Here is a 16,832-nt window from a genome sequence, read left to right on the forward strand (position 1 = left end):
TGTGGGTGGGAACGAAACGAAGAGAGACAATAATAATAATAAAAAAAATAAAAAAAATAAAAAAAACGAGAGGTATGCGAGAGGACTCCGGATTCTCCGATGCGAGAATTGAAACGCGATCCCTCCACCATTTACGGGGCCTTTCTCTCTCTTACTCTCGATGGAGGGATTTGGGGGGGAATATTGGGAGGGGGAGAAGGGAACGGGTACATTATAATATTCATAGCGATTATTCGTTACAATAATCAGATATTTCATTAATAATTACGAGATCACAGTGACGCTTTGACGCGCGGGGATCTCGGATGGGCGGGCTGTTTTTTTCGTTCGATATTGCTTATGCTATTTGGTTGGCCGGGATAATTCATTGGCAATTAACCTAGCCTTCTCGTTTATACCTTCGATCATTGGAGATGATTGATTTCTGCTTTCAACTCTTTGGAATTAATAATTCTCTTTGACGACCAAGATAGAAAGGAAATTGACTTCGATTTCGGGTTATTGTTTCTTTTTTTTTTTTCTTTTTTTTTTTTTTTGTTTGTTTCTTAGTCTTTTTTGAAAAGCTCGGTTTCGAGTGAAAATCTCGAACGAGATGGACGTCATCGAGATCGAGAAAGAAAAAATTCGCGATACAGCCTGCCCCCCACGATCCACAATAGTCACAGTTACAGCTTATGTCCCAGCCTTGGCTGTCGTTCTCCGTTCTTCGTCAATCTCAAAGGAAAAAAAAAAAAAAAAAAAAAAAAAAAAATCATCATCTCCGAACGAGAAACATCACCGTTTTCCTACTCCTTTTCTACGTTTCTTTTTTTTTTTTTTTTTTTTTTTTCGACCCTTTGCCTTTCTTTGTTTCTCAATCGTTCATCCTCTCTTCGAGCTCGCCCTTTCGAGATATACGACTATCATTATATTTCTTTTTTTCTTTTTTTATATCGCACGGTACGCCTCGAAATAGCATTTCGATAATAATATATATATATCCAAATATACCATTTAAAATATATATATATATTTATATATATATATAAGTGTTTTCCATTATAATATATATATATATATACTTTTATTCATGTTTATTTATATAATTAATACGTTCTCAATATGGCTGACTACTATGCTACGTAAAAATGCTCCTACTTATGGGGAGAGGAGGTTCGTTTTTATCGTTTCTCTAAAGCGTGGTAAAACTTGAAACCAAAAAGGAAAGTAAAAAAAATAAAAATTGGCGGCAGGTGGGAAGAATACCGTAAGTGAAACAAAAGTTGTAAAGAAAAAAAAGAGATAGAGAGAGAGAGAGAGAGAGAGAGAAAGAAAAGAAAACACGAAAACATAGAAAAAAGGGGGATATAGCAATCGTAGACGATTATGGTACTTTACGGCCCCACGAACAAGCGGCTATGTACATGCGTTTATTTTTTTTTTATTTATTCTTCTTATTAATCTTCTGTGGTCTTTGCGTTTTATCTTAATCCCATGTGCTTGATTATCGTTTGCTCGACTGGTAGTAGTATTCTAGCTTCTATTTCGTTTTCTAATCGCGTTTCCCTCGATTTCTAATTAATCTTCTTTTATTTCGACTCTTAAACCTACAACGGGGCTACGTTTCATACACGGGCGCAAAAATTTGTTCGTGTTTCTCGGTGCTCTATTTTTCATTTTTCCCTCTTCACGCGTCACGTCTAATTGGGTGCAATGCGCGTGAAAAGGACGAGAGGTAAAAAAATGACAAAGAAGAAGAAGAAGAAGAAGAAGAAGAAGAAACAACAATAACAACAACAACGAAAAACGAAAGGTAAAAAACGGGAAAAGAGAAATTTCGTTAAGTATAGCCACGGTAAGTATGGCCTCGCTCAAGCCTCATTTTTATTACGAAAAAATAAAAGGGGGAGGGAAAAAATTGTAATTGAAAAAAAAAAAAAATATGAAGAAAGAATAGTAGAAAATATCTTGCGTTTCACTACGTGCACACGATCGAACTCTACTTCCTTTTCCTTTGGTCGGAATGCTAATATAAAAAAGGTTTCGCGAGCGCGACGAGAGCCCTGTCATCCCCTCTCATCGCGCCAATGGCAATTACTATCTTATTACATCACAATTGTACGACGATCCTGCTCGCTCTCGCGTTTACCCCCTCCTCGGGTAAATAGAGAGGAGAGAAGAAAACTCGATCGACAAAGAACTTAAGAACACTCTGGAATAAAACAAAAAAAAAAAAGAAGAAGAAGAAGAAGAAGAAGAGAAAAAAGGAAAAGCAATAAAACGAGAAAACTGGAGACAAGTCGCTGCTGAATCCCACCGAGTTTTTTTAACCCGTTAACCCATCGAACGAGGATGCGAAAATCATGGTGGAAATATCACTTGATACGATAATAAAAGTCTTTATCGATCTCAACGGAACACGATTAAAGATACGACTTAAAATCACCTGTCATCAAATTGTATTATCATTATCATTATCAATATAAAAATTCATTCAACCGAAGAGGAAGAACAAACGAACACACACACATCGGACGAAAATCATCACAGGGGTGGGACGAGAGAAGAGTATGGTCGGCTCGCCACAGAACTTGTCCTCCCCAGAAATACATATTTCTGGCGAACGAAGTTAGTCGATGAAAAATACGCTATATTTAAGTTACTATTTTTTTACGAACATCAAGAGACTCTAGACTCTAGATTCGTCCGTGGAACGATTCGGATCGGTGCAACCGGAAACGAGATCATCCTCGCGTTCACCTTGTTCATTCGTACCGATCCTGAACTCCTCCTTCGGAGAAATTATATAATCGAACAATCATCGTTATCATCGTTATCATCGTTATCATCGTCATCATCGTCATCGTCGTCATCGTCGTCATCATATTATCGTCGTCGTCATCATCATCATCATTATCATCATCACACTCTATCTTCGCACGCTTTCACTTTAAAGGGCGTATCGACTTTTCTCGACAAAGGAAAAATAACGTACGTACGCCTACCCGAAGAAACGTTCGTTCAAGCAGGATCCTGATGAACGTCTTCGTATATTTCTTTTTTTTTCTTCCCTTATCTAATTCGAGGACGACACACAACAACACCTTTCACGCGCACTTTTCTCAGCTTTAGGACGAATGGCAGTATTTAATTATCTCGCGAATCATCTCGCTCGATCCTATTTAGACATATATGAATACACGTTTACCTATAAATAAATACTACTAGTTTTTCTACACACTGGAATACTTCGACGGAGTACGTCACGAAATCTTATCTGTTAATTTTTAAGATGGAAGAGAAAAGGGCAAACAAACAAATAATAAAAAATAATAATAATAATAATAATAATAATATAATATAATATAATATAATATAATAATAATAATAATAATAATTATAATAAAAAATATTGATAATTAAAAAAAAAAAAAAGAGAGTAGTCTTTACTCGGGAGATAGAGACAGATAGAGAGACAGATAGAACGGTCCACGGGAAAACACTATCGTATCGACAGCCTTATGATGATTTTGGTTTCATCCCGTTCGAGATCCACTCGAGGGAACACACTCGAGCCTCGATCAGGGATACTAACTATCCTTTAATTATTAATTCCACTTCTACGAGCATTCGCGCCAATATGTGGCGGGACATGGCCTATAGAATCGCGAGTACGAAACAACGAAGACCTAAATATATAATGCTAATTAACGAGATCAAAAAGAAAAAAAAAAATAATTATCGTTTAAAGAATACATAATCGCGAGAATCGACGAATAACAAAATGTTATATTAACGATAGAGAAGTGAGTGAATAGAATGGAATAGAGAAGGAAATGAAGGGAGAGATTGAAAGATCGAGCGAAAGAGAAATTTTTAAAATAAAAAAATGATACGATATCGCAAGTATCATAAAAGAAAGCATAATTATCACCACGAGAGACAGATAGCCACGCAAAGAAAAAAGGAAAAAGGAAGGAAAGGAAGAAAATGCGAAAGATAGAGGGAAGATGGAGAGTGAGAAAGAAAAAAGTGACGCGCAGGAGCAAAGGGTGCAAATCACCGCCCCTCGATCCCTCAGCGTCATGAAAGGCGTCCTCGAGGAGGGCGCCACTAAGAGCTAAGCTACCGGAGATCATTCGAAAACTGTCCACGGGACTCGCAGCTAGCCAATTAAGATGCTGCGATCCTCGATCTATCGATTATCTACTTTAATTATTAAACGTCGACTTATTTACTGAATTTTAATTATTTTAGTTAAATCCTCTATAATTACAATACGTTGCTCCCCTCTTCACGTTACGTGTCCTCGCCCGTTTCCCTACCTGCTCAATCGCGCAATTAATCTTTCTCTTTTCCTTATACTATACAAATATATTCTCTTTTCGTTCTTCTTCTCGTAGTATCAGATATATATATATATATTTTTTTTTATTCTTTTACTTTTGGAATACATACTGAGAGAGGGAGAGAGAGAGAGAGAGAGAAAGAGAGAGAGATAGAGAAAGAGAGAAAAAGAGAGAGAGAGAGAGAAAGAGAGAAACACTCTCCTCCTCGAAATACTTTCTATTTACAAATGATTCGACAATCAACCATGAACGTCTAGCGATCCCAATTCTAATCCACGATGATCGTTCATTTCGTTTCGAAAATCGATCGATCCTTGGATGGATGAATCGACAAGCGATTATTATCTAAGATCACGCGAAACGAAATCTCCATTTCCCCCTCCCCCTTCCCTTCCATTTTGCCCCTCTTCGAACGTTCTTGGACCGTTCGCGAGACGACATGGCACGATGTCATTTTTCTTTTTTTTTTTTTTTTTTTCTTTATCCCAGATAGAGTTCTGCCTTGCCTTAGTATCGGCTAGGTAACCGCGTTATCTACAAGCCACGTCAAAATACTTCCTATCGGGACGAGAACGGGACGGAATACGGTGTCTTAATACGATTGAAAAAAAGAAAGAGACGAAAAATCAAAAATCGAAAACACGACGGAGGAAAAGAAAGAGAAGAGAGGGGGGAAAGAGAGTTCCTCTCGGATCGGAGAAACGAAACGAAAGAGAATGGAAGAAGGGGATCGTTGATTCCGTCCCGTTCCCGTGACGTCACACTACTTTATTTAATTCTCTTTATTTTATATCCGTAATGAGATCATCATTTGATTATTGGGTTAAGTCCTCTTTGGATCTCTTCCTTAATATCCTCCCTCCCGTCACCCTCACCCGTCCAAGTAGACCGGCCTCGCGATCGTCATCACCTTCCGATCATTCTCGCATCTCTGTATATATATATCTCTGTATATATGTATATATACATATTCGAATATATATACATATTTCAAATTAGCCGAGAGAAAGAGAAAAAGAGAGAGAGAGAGGGAGAGGGAGAGGAGGAGAAAGAGACAGACAGACAGACACACTCTGCCCGTCTCTTATTTCCTACTCGTGCATGCAACGAAACCGGAAGACGAACGATCGTCGAAAATTTCCTCTGCTCGTCGATGATCACGCGTCGATCGCCGCCGCGGGGCGAGAACACGCCTGGAAATCGATCCTTGCCATCGAATCGATCGCGCGCGACGATCGCTCGGTCGGGAAGGATGGGACAAACTCTCGAGCGAGGAATACTAACTACGCGAGTCGAGGCCGACGTCGATGGAAGAAAAGAAAAGAAGAAAAAAAAAAAAGAAAAAAAAAGAAAGAAAGAAAGAAAGAAAAGAAAAAAAAAAAAGGAAACGAGAAATATATTCCGGACGCGACTCTTTGATCGTCGTTGAGCTAGAGTTACCGGTACGTGGACACGACATCGAGCCATCCTTTTTACATCGGCCATCACCGAACAACCAACATCGGACAAACGTGAAATGGTACTTGGCCTCAGGTAACTCTGACTTCACGACAAGTAATGAGTTGACAAGCTCCACCCTCGTCTTCCTCCTCCTTCTCCTCCTCCTCCTCCTCCTCCTCCTCGTCAATCCCGCTATCTATACCTTCGTATTCGTCGCGTCCCACGAGTTCCTCCTCTTCCTCCTCCTTCGAATCCTTCGCCGCGTTCTCGTCCTCGAGGCGCGACGGATCCGCGCCGAAGGAGCGAAGGGTACGCGACGCGAGCGCATCCTCGAAGGGACACGCGTACATAAGAGAGAACGGATGGTGGTGCGAGAACAGAAGATCGCGTTCGATGTAGGAGTCGTCCAGGCAGAATTCTGTCTGCTGGTTTACAAGCGTGGAAACGTTGTGCGCGGACGGGCGCGGCGTCCGTTGGTTCGTGCGGCGTGCAAAGGGCCAAGGAAGGCCAGTCGCTGGTTTACCAAGTGACGGCTCGCCTAACTGGCCGTCCCTGTTGCGTCGGTTCCAAGCGTCGGATGTGATGATGATTCTTAACGTTCTCGAGGCATCGTGGTCGATCGTCGTGGCATCGACGACACGACGATACCGTCGCGTCTATCGAAGACGAGACACCAGCCTCCATCCGAGGTACAAGGCCACTGTCGTCCACAGAGTCTCGCGGAGGGGGGCTGGAATCAACAGCGACAGGATACTGTCGGTCGAGCCGCTCGTGTTGTTGGAATCTGCGAAGCTCGGGTTCATCGCGGGCAGTCGGGACTTTTCGATCTCGGCGGCCTGAAACGTAAGGGAAAGGAAAAATAATTTGTTAAATTGTTTCATTCTCGTCTAATAATATTCGTTTCGGAGCGAGTCAGTGGTATACCAGAGATCAGAGATTAAGTTCGATACGAGGGGGAAAGGAGAGAGTGGAGGAGTAGAAGAGAGACGCGAGTCGAGTCGAGTCGAGCTGTCGCGTTTCTCTTGAATCGCGGGGAAATGGGGAAAGAAGAAAGGGCAGAGAAAGAGAGGGGAAGGCTCGGTCTAAGGCTCCTCTAATTGGGAGTGTTCTAATTGGATGGAATTACCGTCGATTCGACACTCCTTGCGGCTAAGCCTCCGACGTAGAGAAAGCACCTCGCTCTTTTTATCGACTCCTCCCTTATCCCTTCGAATTTACACGAAGAGAAGAAAGACGAAAAGGGGACGAAAGAGAGAGAGAGAGAGGGGAGAGGGGGCGCTCGAAGGGAAACACGATTAAGGTCCATCGAGTTTTCTCCAGGGAGAGAGAAAGAGAGAGAGAAATAAAGACGAAATATACTTGCTCGAAATACAAATCGTAGCCGGGTTCGCATTAATGCCGGTTAATCGTCAATTAATTTCCGCTTTGAAGAATTTCCACCGAGAAGAGAATTGGCCCGCGAAACTTTATACTCGGTTAAGAATCCGTGTCTCCCGATCCCCTTCGAGCACAAAACTCTTCGTTTCCACGGAACGATTCGATTATCCAATTAGTCATTGGGGGATGAAATCACCTCCAAGTTCGAGGATTATCGATTATCGAGCTAACAATTCGATCGAAACATTCCCTACCGTTCTCTCCCACTCGCACGAAGTTAGTTTCATCGAAATTCCGCTCGGTTGAAATATTTAATCGCCCCGAGAGATAAGAGACTCGTCTCAAGTCAATCTCGTCCCTCGGCTCGATAAGCGCCTCGATAATATTTTCCACGACAGATAGTTTCGCTCTATCCATTCGAGCAGTGTATCTTTCCCTTCGGGGGAGGGTGAAAGGAAATCTTTCCTCTTCGTTTCCTCGATCGCACACATCCCTCTCCCCCTGCCTCCACGCGCGCGACTTCCGATCCTCGTTTCGTCTTAATCCACTCGTGGTGGCCGGACGCGCAATAATAAACGGCGAGAAACGGGGAGAGCTCAATCTCCGAGAGCTTTTATGGAGGGAGGGTTGGTCGGCCCATAATATCTGGTCATCGTCGGCTTCGATCCGCCCCAACACAATTCTCCTTCGTCCCCGCGCGCTCTGATCGAGGATGGAAAAACACTCGACTCGTTGTGTTGCAGCGCGAGGAAAGAGATTACGCGAGGGGTGCGAGCAAGAGGAAGGCGTCACATTAAGAGAGAATTATGGTCGTCTATGGACACTCTTCTCGTGGGAGTCCTCCTCCTCGTCAATTAATAGCGTCTCTATTCCCCTCCTCTCTTCCTTTTCTCGCCCGTCGCTCCTCTCCTCTCCTCTCATCTCGATCGAGCTCCGTCAGCTGGTCTTTCCTTTTATCTGGAATCACGTTTCTTGGGAAGCGCGAACACGCCGTTATCATCGAGCCACCTGCCTACGACTCTGCGCACACTTTCTCTCTGTGCGGGAATATACGAAAAGGTAGCACGTTTCAGGTTCTATAGCTCGGGGCCCGGAAGAGAACGCCCTGAACCGCGCGCTTGGCCGCTCGCGGTTTCGCTCACCGGTTTCGACGCGAAATTTATGCGCGACCCGGTCACAAGGATTACGTTGTCGGTGTTTATCGTTCCCGTGACGGTAAATTTTAATTGTTCGTGGCAACCGGTTCCTGCCTCTTTTCTCGAGCTTTTTCGTTCGAGTTCCGCTTCGAGGAAACGCTTTTAGGATTCGATGCGATTCAGAGGGAAGGCTGCAACTTTTTTAATTCGAGCTGGTAACGATTAATAATTCAACAACGGGGAAATGCTCCAACTCGGATTTAAGATATCGTTGGAAACGTTCGTCGTTCCAAGATGCTCGATACCGATTCAATTAAACTTGGATGCATCAGCTTGGAAGATGCTGCCTCTTTGAAGGAACGTAAAAAGAGGAAATTCTTCCATATATATATTGAATATAAACTTTGAGAATATTTAAAAATTTTAATTTGCATCGAATTCAAGAGGAAAGATTTCTAAAATAGGTCTCGTAAGTTGCGTGAAAAGCAAACAACAACCCCACCGAACTATCGTAGGCCGAGACAAACTGTTGTGCAACGTAATTGCGCGGCACAGCGTGTAAATGGCCGATCGAGCGTTTCGTCGAAGCTAAGAAAGTAAGAAAAAGTCAATAGACAACGGAGGTTTGCGGTGTTGGACAGCGGGATGGTAGGTAGCGAGATGGGTTGGTAAACTCGCGACTCGCGTAAAAAATCCAATGCCTCGTTTCGTTTCTCTCGTTCCATGGAAACAAGGCGCGAATCGTAAAACGACGAACGGTCGGGATCGCGTGGTTCGATTTTCTTGCGAGGAGAGAGAAAAAAAGCGGACAGGATGCTGGTGTCGAGCCGAAAGATCCGTTATGCCTGCTAATGTATCAATTTGCGCGTCGATCGTTCGAATAATCGATAAACGTCGATGGAGAAGGACGTTTCATTAACCGTACCGGGGCTGAATCGTACAGAGTTCGAGGAAATTCTAAGCTGTGCTTGGGAGGAATATTTTATCTTGTCCGTGGAGTAATTTTCTCGCTGTTGTGTTACCGCGAATGGCTTCGAAGCGAAGGTTTCCTGGAACGGACAGACTGGTGTTTCTTGACCACGTTGATTAATGTTTGAAACGAGATTTTTCGATGTTTGTCCCTCCTTCTCTTCGTTTCTTCCTTTCTTTTCTTTTCTTTTCTTTTTTTTTTTTTTTACTTTTTCAAAGCTACTAAGATCTCGAACGAGAATTATTAAATTCCTCCCGTGATAATTGATATTCATTGAAATTTGCATTTTTTAAAACGATAATTCGCAGAACGAGGAATAGTTTCCTTGAATAATAAATCACGAGGAGGTTGGCGAGCGAAGAGGAGATCGCGAGCGAGAAGGAGAGAGCGAGAAGGAGGGCTCATGATTGCACGAGATAATTGAAGATAATTTTCTCGGCCCGTGGCCACGGCTCGTGCTGCCATGCCCACTTAACTTTCACGTAAGGGGATGTGACCACTTAGCCGTTACATGCTCGCTTACTCTCCATGCATATGTAAAGCGGTGCCTTCCCATGACGAATGGGGAACGAACGGGGTATCGTAACTTACGCTCGACCACGCGCACTCCGATCGATTCAATTTCCTTTTGCGCCAAGAAACTCGCGAAAGGCTTGAGGAAAGCCACGATGAACGTATATTTTCGATTAACATATGACGATCGCATCGAAATCCCAGATTCTAATTCTAACGATTCAAATATTCTTCTGAATGAAATAATTCAAAATTTGAAAAGACGAAGAAATTATCGATAAATAAATTTTATAGCTATTTTTAATTTACTTTCTACACCATCGATATCAATAACCCTCCCTCCTCCGAGAGTAACAAGAGAAGACCCTGATCCACCTATCGAAAGACAAACGAAAAGAAAATCACGTACAGAGGACACGAATCAAGCTTGTATAGATAGGACGGAACATCTCTCTCATCCATCGTCGGATTAATCTGACACTTGGATTCCCCGGGAGGGCAAACACCGTGCCAAGGATTCCTTGGAGACAATCCCCCCCTCCCTGAGAATCCACGATTCGTATTATATCAACAAGTCTCGAATCCTCGAATTACCGAAGCGAACGGTTCGCGACAAGCAGAGAGATTTTCTTCGATTTCACGGATCCGTGCACCCCTTTTCAATTATCGCCAATTTAACCAGCAATAATTAAACGTTGCGGGATCGGCTGGCCACCTTTGGACCTTTAAAGCGAATAAAATCGAGACTTGGGTGGATAAAGGAAGGCGCCCTTCCGCCTCCTTTCATCCCCCTTCCGTTGGACGGATCGTTTGCCCTCCTGCCTCCTTTCTTTCGATCACGGCAAATCACGGGCAATCCCGTGAAAAGAATCTTCTCCACCAAGAGATCCTCTTGCCGTACGTGAGTGAAAAGAACGAGCGACCGTAATAATCGTCCTCGGAGAAACTATTCTCTTTCCATCGAGTCTCTCAAACGACTCGATGATTATCGGAAGGGAGGGGATATTAGATCTGTTTTTATGTTCATGCCTGTCCATTATTAGGACCCAAAGCTCGATTGTTGTCGTAGACTGCGAAATGAAATTAACGAGACGATGGTTGCTCACGATAAACAGTTAGATTCAATACGAGAAAGCTATTCTTTTCGAACGACCAACGATTGTTTCGCTTTTTGTTTTTCGCTACGAAAAGATACCTTACGCGGATGATAATATGCGAAAAATTCCAATTCGAATAGAAACATCGAAACTTCCACATACGCGATACGCGATCGTCCGTAATTCGTTTACGACTCGTCCGCGCGTCAATTTCGTCCACCTCTGTAAAAAGAAAAAAAATGGTATCCCTCCATATAATCTCCATTTTTCTCACCTCTCACCGTCAGAACCGGGCGATATCTCGTAAAATCAACGGGACATCCGTCCCGATACATATTCGATCGAGATGGACGAGGAAATGGGGAAGGAGGGAGGATACGCGCGGGTGAAACCGTGATGAAGTGGCGGGAGGGGTGATACACGGTGGGAGCAATAGTAGACGTCTTAACGGTGGCGAGCGGATATTTATTGCGCCCGTGAGACACCGTCGGTGCCACCGATATAACTAAATTCGCGTTTATGGCCCGCTCCGCCCGCCAATTTCTCTCCTTTCTTCCGCAAACCGAGAGATAGAGGAACGCACACACGCGGCGTGGCGAAATGAGAGACACCGAATCATTTCGTGCGGCCATTAAATCGTGCGGATATCGGTGGGCTACGGTTCAACTGATGGAATTCTTCCACCTTCCCGGATCGATCTCAGGGAGATTGCTGTTATCAACGGAGCACGTAACGGAGATGTATCGAATTTTATTTTTATTCGAGAGAAGAAAATTCGTGGAAGCGGTTGTGCAGCGGATGAGTTACGTTACGTTAGGGGGTAGAATTAATAAAGAAAATTGAGCGCGTAAAAAAATGTTAAAGGAGGGGTGGGTGGATGGAAGGATTCTATTTTACAGGCGTCCCTTCGCAGGCATCTGCGCGTATTCGCGCGGTTTTATAACAGCCCCGCTACAAGGGTGACTTTACGACGAGTGAAAAAGCTCGATGGGGATGGCCTCGAATTGTTGACAGCGGGAGCACGCAACGCAATTATTTTTACGCCGTGCACTTCGCACCTGTATATATTCTCTCTGTTTTTCTCTCTCGCGTCGTAAACGCTTGGCGTTACGGCTTCTGGAAATAGGGATAAGCCGCGATGATATTCGACCGCGAAAAGTTGGAAACAAAAGAGCCAATTCCCGAGCTTTCTCTTATTGTTTCAGTATCGGGAGAATGAATCGTTGAATCGCTCTTGAATAAGCAGGATGAATTAAAACTACTGGATAAACTTGGAAAAAAAGAATAATAATAAAACGATAATAAAAATGATAATATATATCATTATGATTAAAAAATGAGGCATCGAGGGATAAAAATATGAATTCAAACGAACGAAAGATTCGATATTAAAGAAAGAGAAAAGAAAGGAGATTTCAACACAGTTGAATAAATTCGAAAAATCTGTGTATCGAGTCGATAGCCTGATCCCCCTCTCCCCAATTGATCGGACGATCGACTGACCTTGGTCTGTGACGCATGAAAGTCGTCGGCGATGTTCCTGAGGTTGGCGCCTACGCTCGCCCACTGGCTCTCGTTGAAGGCCTGTCCCAAGTGGCCGCAGCATTTCTTGCAGATTCGGTCGGTGGCAGGCCCTTTCTTCATAGTAGCGCCACCACCCTCCGAGGCGAGCCTGCGTCTTCGCGGTCGTGGCCTTGGGCTTGGCACCGGTGCTGCACCGTTCTCGTCCCCGCTGCACTCTGGGAACTGGAATGCCGCGTCCCTTGTTGGGCTGCTGGGCGCGGACACCGTCACCTGGGGCGTCGGAGGCGGAAGTTGTTCCACGGCGGACAGCACAAGATCGGGCAGCGGCAATCGGGACAGATCAGAGTCCACCAGGACCACCAGTTGTCGGTCGTCACCGCTTCGTCGTGGCAACCGATCTGAAAAACCAGACGAGTGTGATTTTACTCTTTGGACGAGCCGATGTTACGATTAAAGTAATTTCAGTGACGAAGTCGTGGCAGGAAATCGAGGCAAATTGTATACGTCAATCATGAAATCAAAACCAGTTTAAAAAGGGGAAAAAAAAAAAAAGAAAATTAATGAAAAGTTTCTTTTATGGATATCGACCATCTGTGAATATATAATACGATTAAAAGGCAGCCTTTTATTTATTTATTTTCCTTTTCTTTTTTTAATGTTTAATACAGGAGAACGAATCGATGATTATAGTTATCGTTTCTATCCTTCGATCCAAAGACTTTCTAAACCTGTTCGACGAAATATCAACTCGAGCGAAATCTCAAGATGTCATCGTGGCTGTCTAATCACGGTCGACCGCGATTTGTCAATCCCGCGGGGCGGCCACGTCATCGTCTCTCATAAATCTTCCGCAAAATTCAAGCTCGATAATAATCCCGGCGTCGAACCGCCTCTCAAGTCGCAGCGTAAAGTTCAAACTTTCCTCGATCATCCGATAAGTTGGCCGACGACGATTCATCATCGCGGTTTCGATCGGTCGGAGCGATCTCACCGACTGCCTACTGGAAACAGATGGCAGTCGGCGATACCGGTAATCGACGAAATACGCGGTCCAACCGATTCGTATTCAACGTATCTGGATTTGCCATCGATAATTAATCGTGGCGCATAGGCGAGCGTTGCGTCACACAATGGAAATGCTAAGATCTACGTACGTACGTACGCACGAGGGCTGAGAGGTTGCTTATAAGGTTTAATGCCAGGCCAGACAACGGCAACAGCGATCACCGTGTTTGCCCCTTAATGGCAACCAGTGACATTGTTGGCTAATGATTGTCTGAAAATTTACAATGCTCGATAGCCTTCGCTCCACCACGATTTCGACACGTCCGCGACACGATACGATACGTGTACGGATAGCGGAGAGATCGTGCAATAGCCGAGCGTTTCTCTGAAAAATGGAGGAGTTAAAAGGAAGAAAAGAAGCGGAGAATATACGTATATACTCCGTGGCTGGTGCGGTATCTGGCGGTCAGGAAACGCGCGATATCGGACAGCCGAGCGGAGAACGCTCGTGTTTCGACGCTTTTATCGCCGTCCGAAGAAGAGTTTTTCGGTTGATAAGTGGCCACGCGTTTTACGTCTCTCGCGTCGACGCCAGATAAACGCGGCGTAATTCCGGCTGAGAGAACCGGTAAACAGAAATGCACTCGGTTCCCCGTTTTTACGACGTCTTCGATAATTAACCTTTTAAGTAGGAGCATCCATACATCGGTGTAAACCTCAATTTTGTTGATCGATCTCTGAATATATCGTAGAAATCATAATTTCTTTATCTGTCGATTTCTATATATGTTTTTTGTTTATCTCGTTTCTCAGTTATATGGTATAGAAACCTATGCGAAAAAATACAAAGATTATAAGTGATATTTGAAAAAAATTGCAGCGTATAATTTCAAGTCGAGTCAAATTTTCATAGTATATATTCACGAAAAAATTAGTTCCAAGCGAAGCGTTCAATTTTTGTACTTGAAGAGTTAAGAGCGAAACGCAGGGGAGAGGTCAGGGCCAGTAGTAATTAATTTTAACGAAGCCTTTTCGCAGGCCCAAACACTCGTCGCGAGAGAGGGCCTAACGGTTCATTGTTCGCAACATTTCCGAGACGCAGTAACAAGTTTTACGAACCGCGAAATGGTACTCGTAAACCGAGTGCAACTGTTTTGGAATATTCGAAGCGGAGAACGGAGTTAACCGGGTCCGAGGGACGATAACGATTCGCATCTAAAAGCCAGTACATAATCAGGTAAGACGATTGAAACTGCATCGTATCACGCGAACGCATGAATAATCGCGACTATATCACTGACTCATCCACCAGTTCCATTAATCCTTTCTGCATTGTCGAGCCACGGATTAAAAGCTTAAAAGCTTGTTTCTCAATCACGGACCTTCTCTCTCTCATTACTTAAAATTAATCTCCAACCATTACACCATTGTATAATATCTGGAATAAGATTTTTATTTAAAGGCCTATTTACACAAAGCGTATTAAACTTTCAAACGCGACGAAACGTTGATGACATTTCGAATTAAAAAAAAGTTCCAACTTGATCGATCAATTTTCAACATCTCGATGACTTATGAAAAAAAATCCCCTTTCTTCGTCAATACGATCAACAAACTGTGAATCCTCGCGCTTGTAACATTGCGCGGCCGTAGGCTGACAGAAACATTTAAACGCGCGGGTTTTTCGATGGAAAAGCGTGGCGCGGATAAATCGAAGCCATGCGTGACAAAATAACAATTCCTCCGCGCCTCCGGCCGCCATTGTCTCGGAGACCGGTCCCGTTTGCGCGTGCGCACTCGTACTCGCTCGCGCAGTTGCATCCTTGACATTTCGAGTAAACGTCCGCGCTTGCGCCGGCGCGCGCGCAGCCGCACTCTCGGCCCACACTCTCACGAGCCGCTCTTTCACTTGTGCAACCCGAGCGCGCGCGCATCGAGCCACACATCGTCGCCTACTCGCATCGAGAACCGCTCGATCGCGAAATCTCCACGTTTGCCAGGCTTTTCACCGCTTGCAAAACACTCTTTTATCCGGGCCAATCGGCGGCCGCAGTATGCTTTCTATCTCCCGATTTTCCCCCGTAAAATGTCACTACGCGCGTTATAACAGATAGAACACATACGTAGGCCTTTTCCAAAATCGACTTACGTATCTCTAGGTAATTATCAATCCCAACCGCTTATTAAGCGTGACAAACAATTAAGTTTGATTCTGATTTATGCTCGATTCGAATACGCGCGATTATACACTTTTCGAAGCGATCCTAAATCCTTTTGATCCCAGTAAATGTTTCTCGCTGATTTTATGACACGTAGAGGTAACGATACTGTTGCCAAATTTTTATTCGATACTCGAATCGACACGCTATAGGAAGAATTGCACGATTCTAGTAAGTTGAAGGGGAAGGAGGAGAAGAGGAGACCGCTCGCGCGTCCCGTGGAAGCGTTCAGGGCAAAAAGTGCAGCGCGCACGTGGCCAACACCCGCACGCACGATCTCTCGCGCGCGCGCACTTTGGATCCGCGTGTACGCTTCCTCTCGGATGCACGCGCGCGATGTGTTCGTGGGATCGGGGCGGGGGAAGACGGGTTGGAACCGACGAAAAGGAATCGAGACGAAAGGCGACGGAGGAGGAGGGACGCGCGACGAGTATATAAAGAACAAGAAGGAACGAAGGGCGGGGAAATGGCAGCCAACGAAGGGGAATAGGGGAAGGGGGGCGTTTAGTGAAAAAAAAAAAAAAAAAAAAAAAAAAAAAGAAACGAGGTTCACGAGACGCAGCGAGGAATGCGATGCGAGGAGAGAGAAAAAAAAAAGTGAGTTGCACGGAGAGATAGAGCGGCGGAGATAATACGCAGGGGGGGAAAAAGGGGGAAAAAAAGGGAACTGGAGGAAGCAAAAACAGGAAGGGGAAGAAAAAAGGAGGAGGGAAAAAACGTGGAACAAGGGGAAATTTCGAGTGTAGAGACAATGTGCGTTATGTATACGCGTTATGTCAAAGAGACGGTAAGAGGGAGAAGGGAAAAGGGCGAGGAGTGGGAGCGGATCTGAGCTCTGGCAGCATATGCGAGCACGTGACTCACATGGAGCGCCCTTTGTACGCGTAAGTGCAACGCAACTTGTTACAGTATGCATACGTGTGTAATCCTAGTGGCGCTCGCGCGATCGCTCGCGATTGTGTGCGCGCGTAGGTGCGAGCGAGCGTGTGCGTGACACCGAGAGTGAGCCGTGGTGAACGCTCAACTGCACAAAGAACCCCTCTCAAGGCCGCTGCAGCCGCGACACACACCAGAAAAATAGACATGAGCGCGCGCGCATAGAAATACTCGCGAATCGCGAGCGATGTCAAGCGGGCGTACGCTCTTGGCGCTCTTGGTGGTTTTTTTTATCGTGTCACGATTTTTTTTTTTTTTTTTTTTTTTTTTTTTTTTTTTTTTTTTTT

The 16,832-nt window shown here is 44.4% G+C and overlaps 2 protein-coding genes across 2 annotated transcripts in view; one reads left to right on the forward strand and one right to left on the reverse strand.

Annotated features, from left to right (window-relative positions):
• LOC102672049 overlaps positions 1-5,676 on the forward strand; it is a 50,403-nt gene extending 44,727 nt beyond the window's left edge. Inside the window, exon 5 of the transcript XR_420902.2 lies at positions 5,515-5,676. The gene's annotated coding sequence lies outside the window, so the exon portion shown is untranslated. The remainder of the gene's footprint in view (positions 1-5,514) is intronic.
• A 511-nt stretch (positions 5,677-6,187) lies between these two features.
• LOC102672523 overlaps positions 6,188-16,832 on the reverse strand; it is a 29,287-nt gene continuing 18,642 nt past the window's right edge. The window contains exons 3-4 of the mRNA XM_006609874.2: positions 12,365-12,783; positions 6,188-6,604 (exon numbers count right to left, since the gene is read on the reverse strand). Coding sequence (XP_006609937.1) covers positions 6,425-6,604; positions 12,365-12,783 — 599 coding nt within the window. The 3' untranslated portion in view covers positions 6,188-6,424. The remainder of the gene's footprint in view (positions 6,605-12,364; positions 12,784-16,832) is intronic.

The sequence above is a fragment of the Apis dorsata genome, unplaced genomic scaffold (genome assembly GCF_000469605.1).
Source record: "Apis dorsata unplaced genomic scaffold, Apis dorsata 1.3 scaffold_61, whole genome shotgun sequence".
NCBI lineage: Eukaryota > Metazoa > Arthropoda > Insecta > Hymenoptera > Apidae > Apis > Apis dorsata.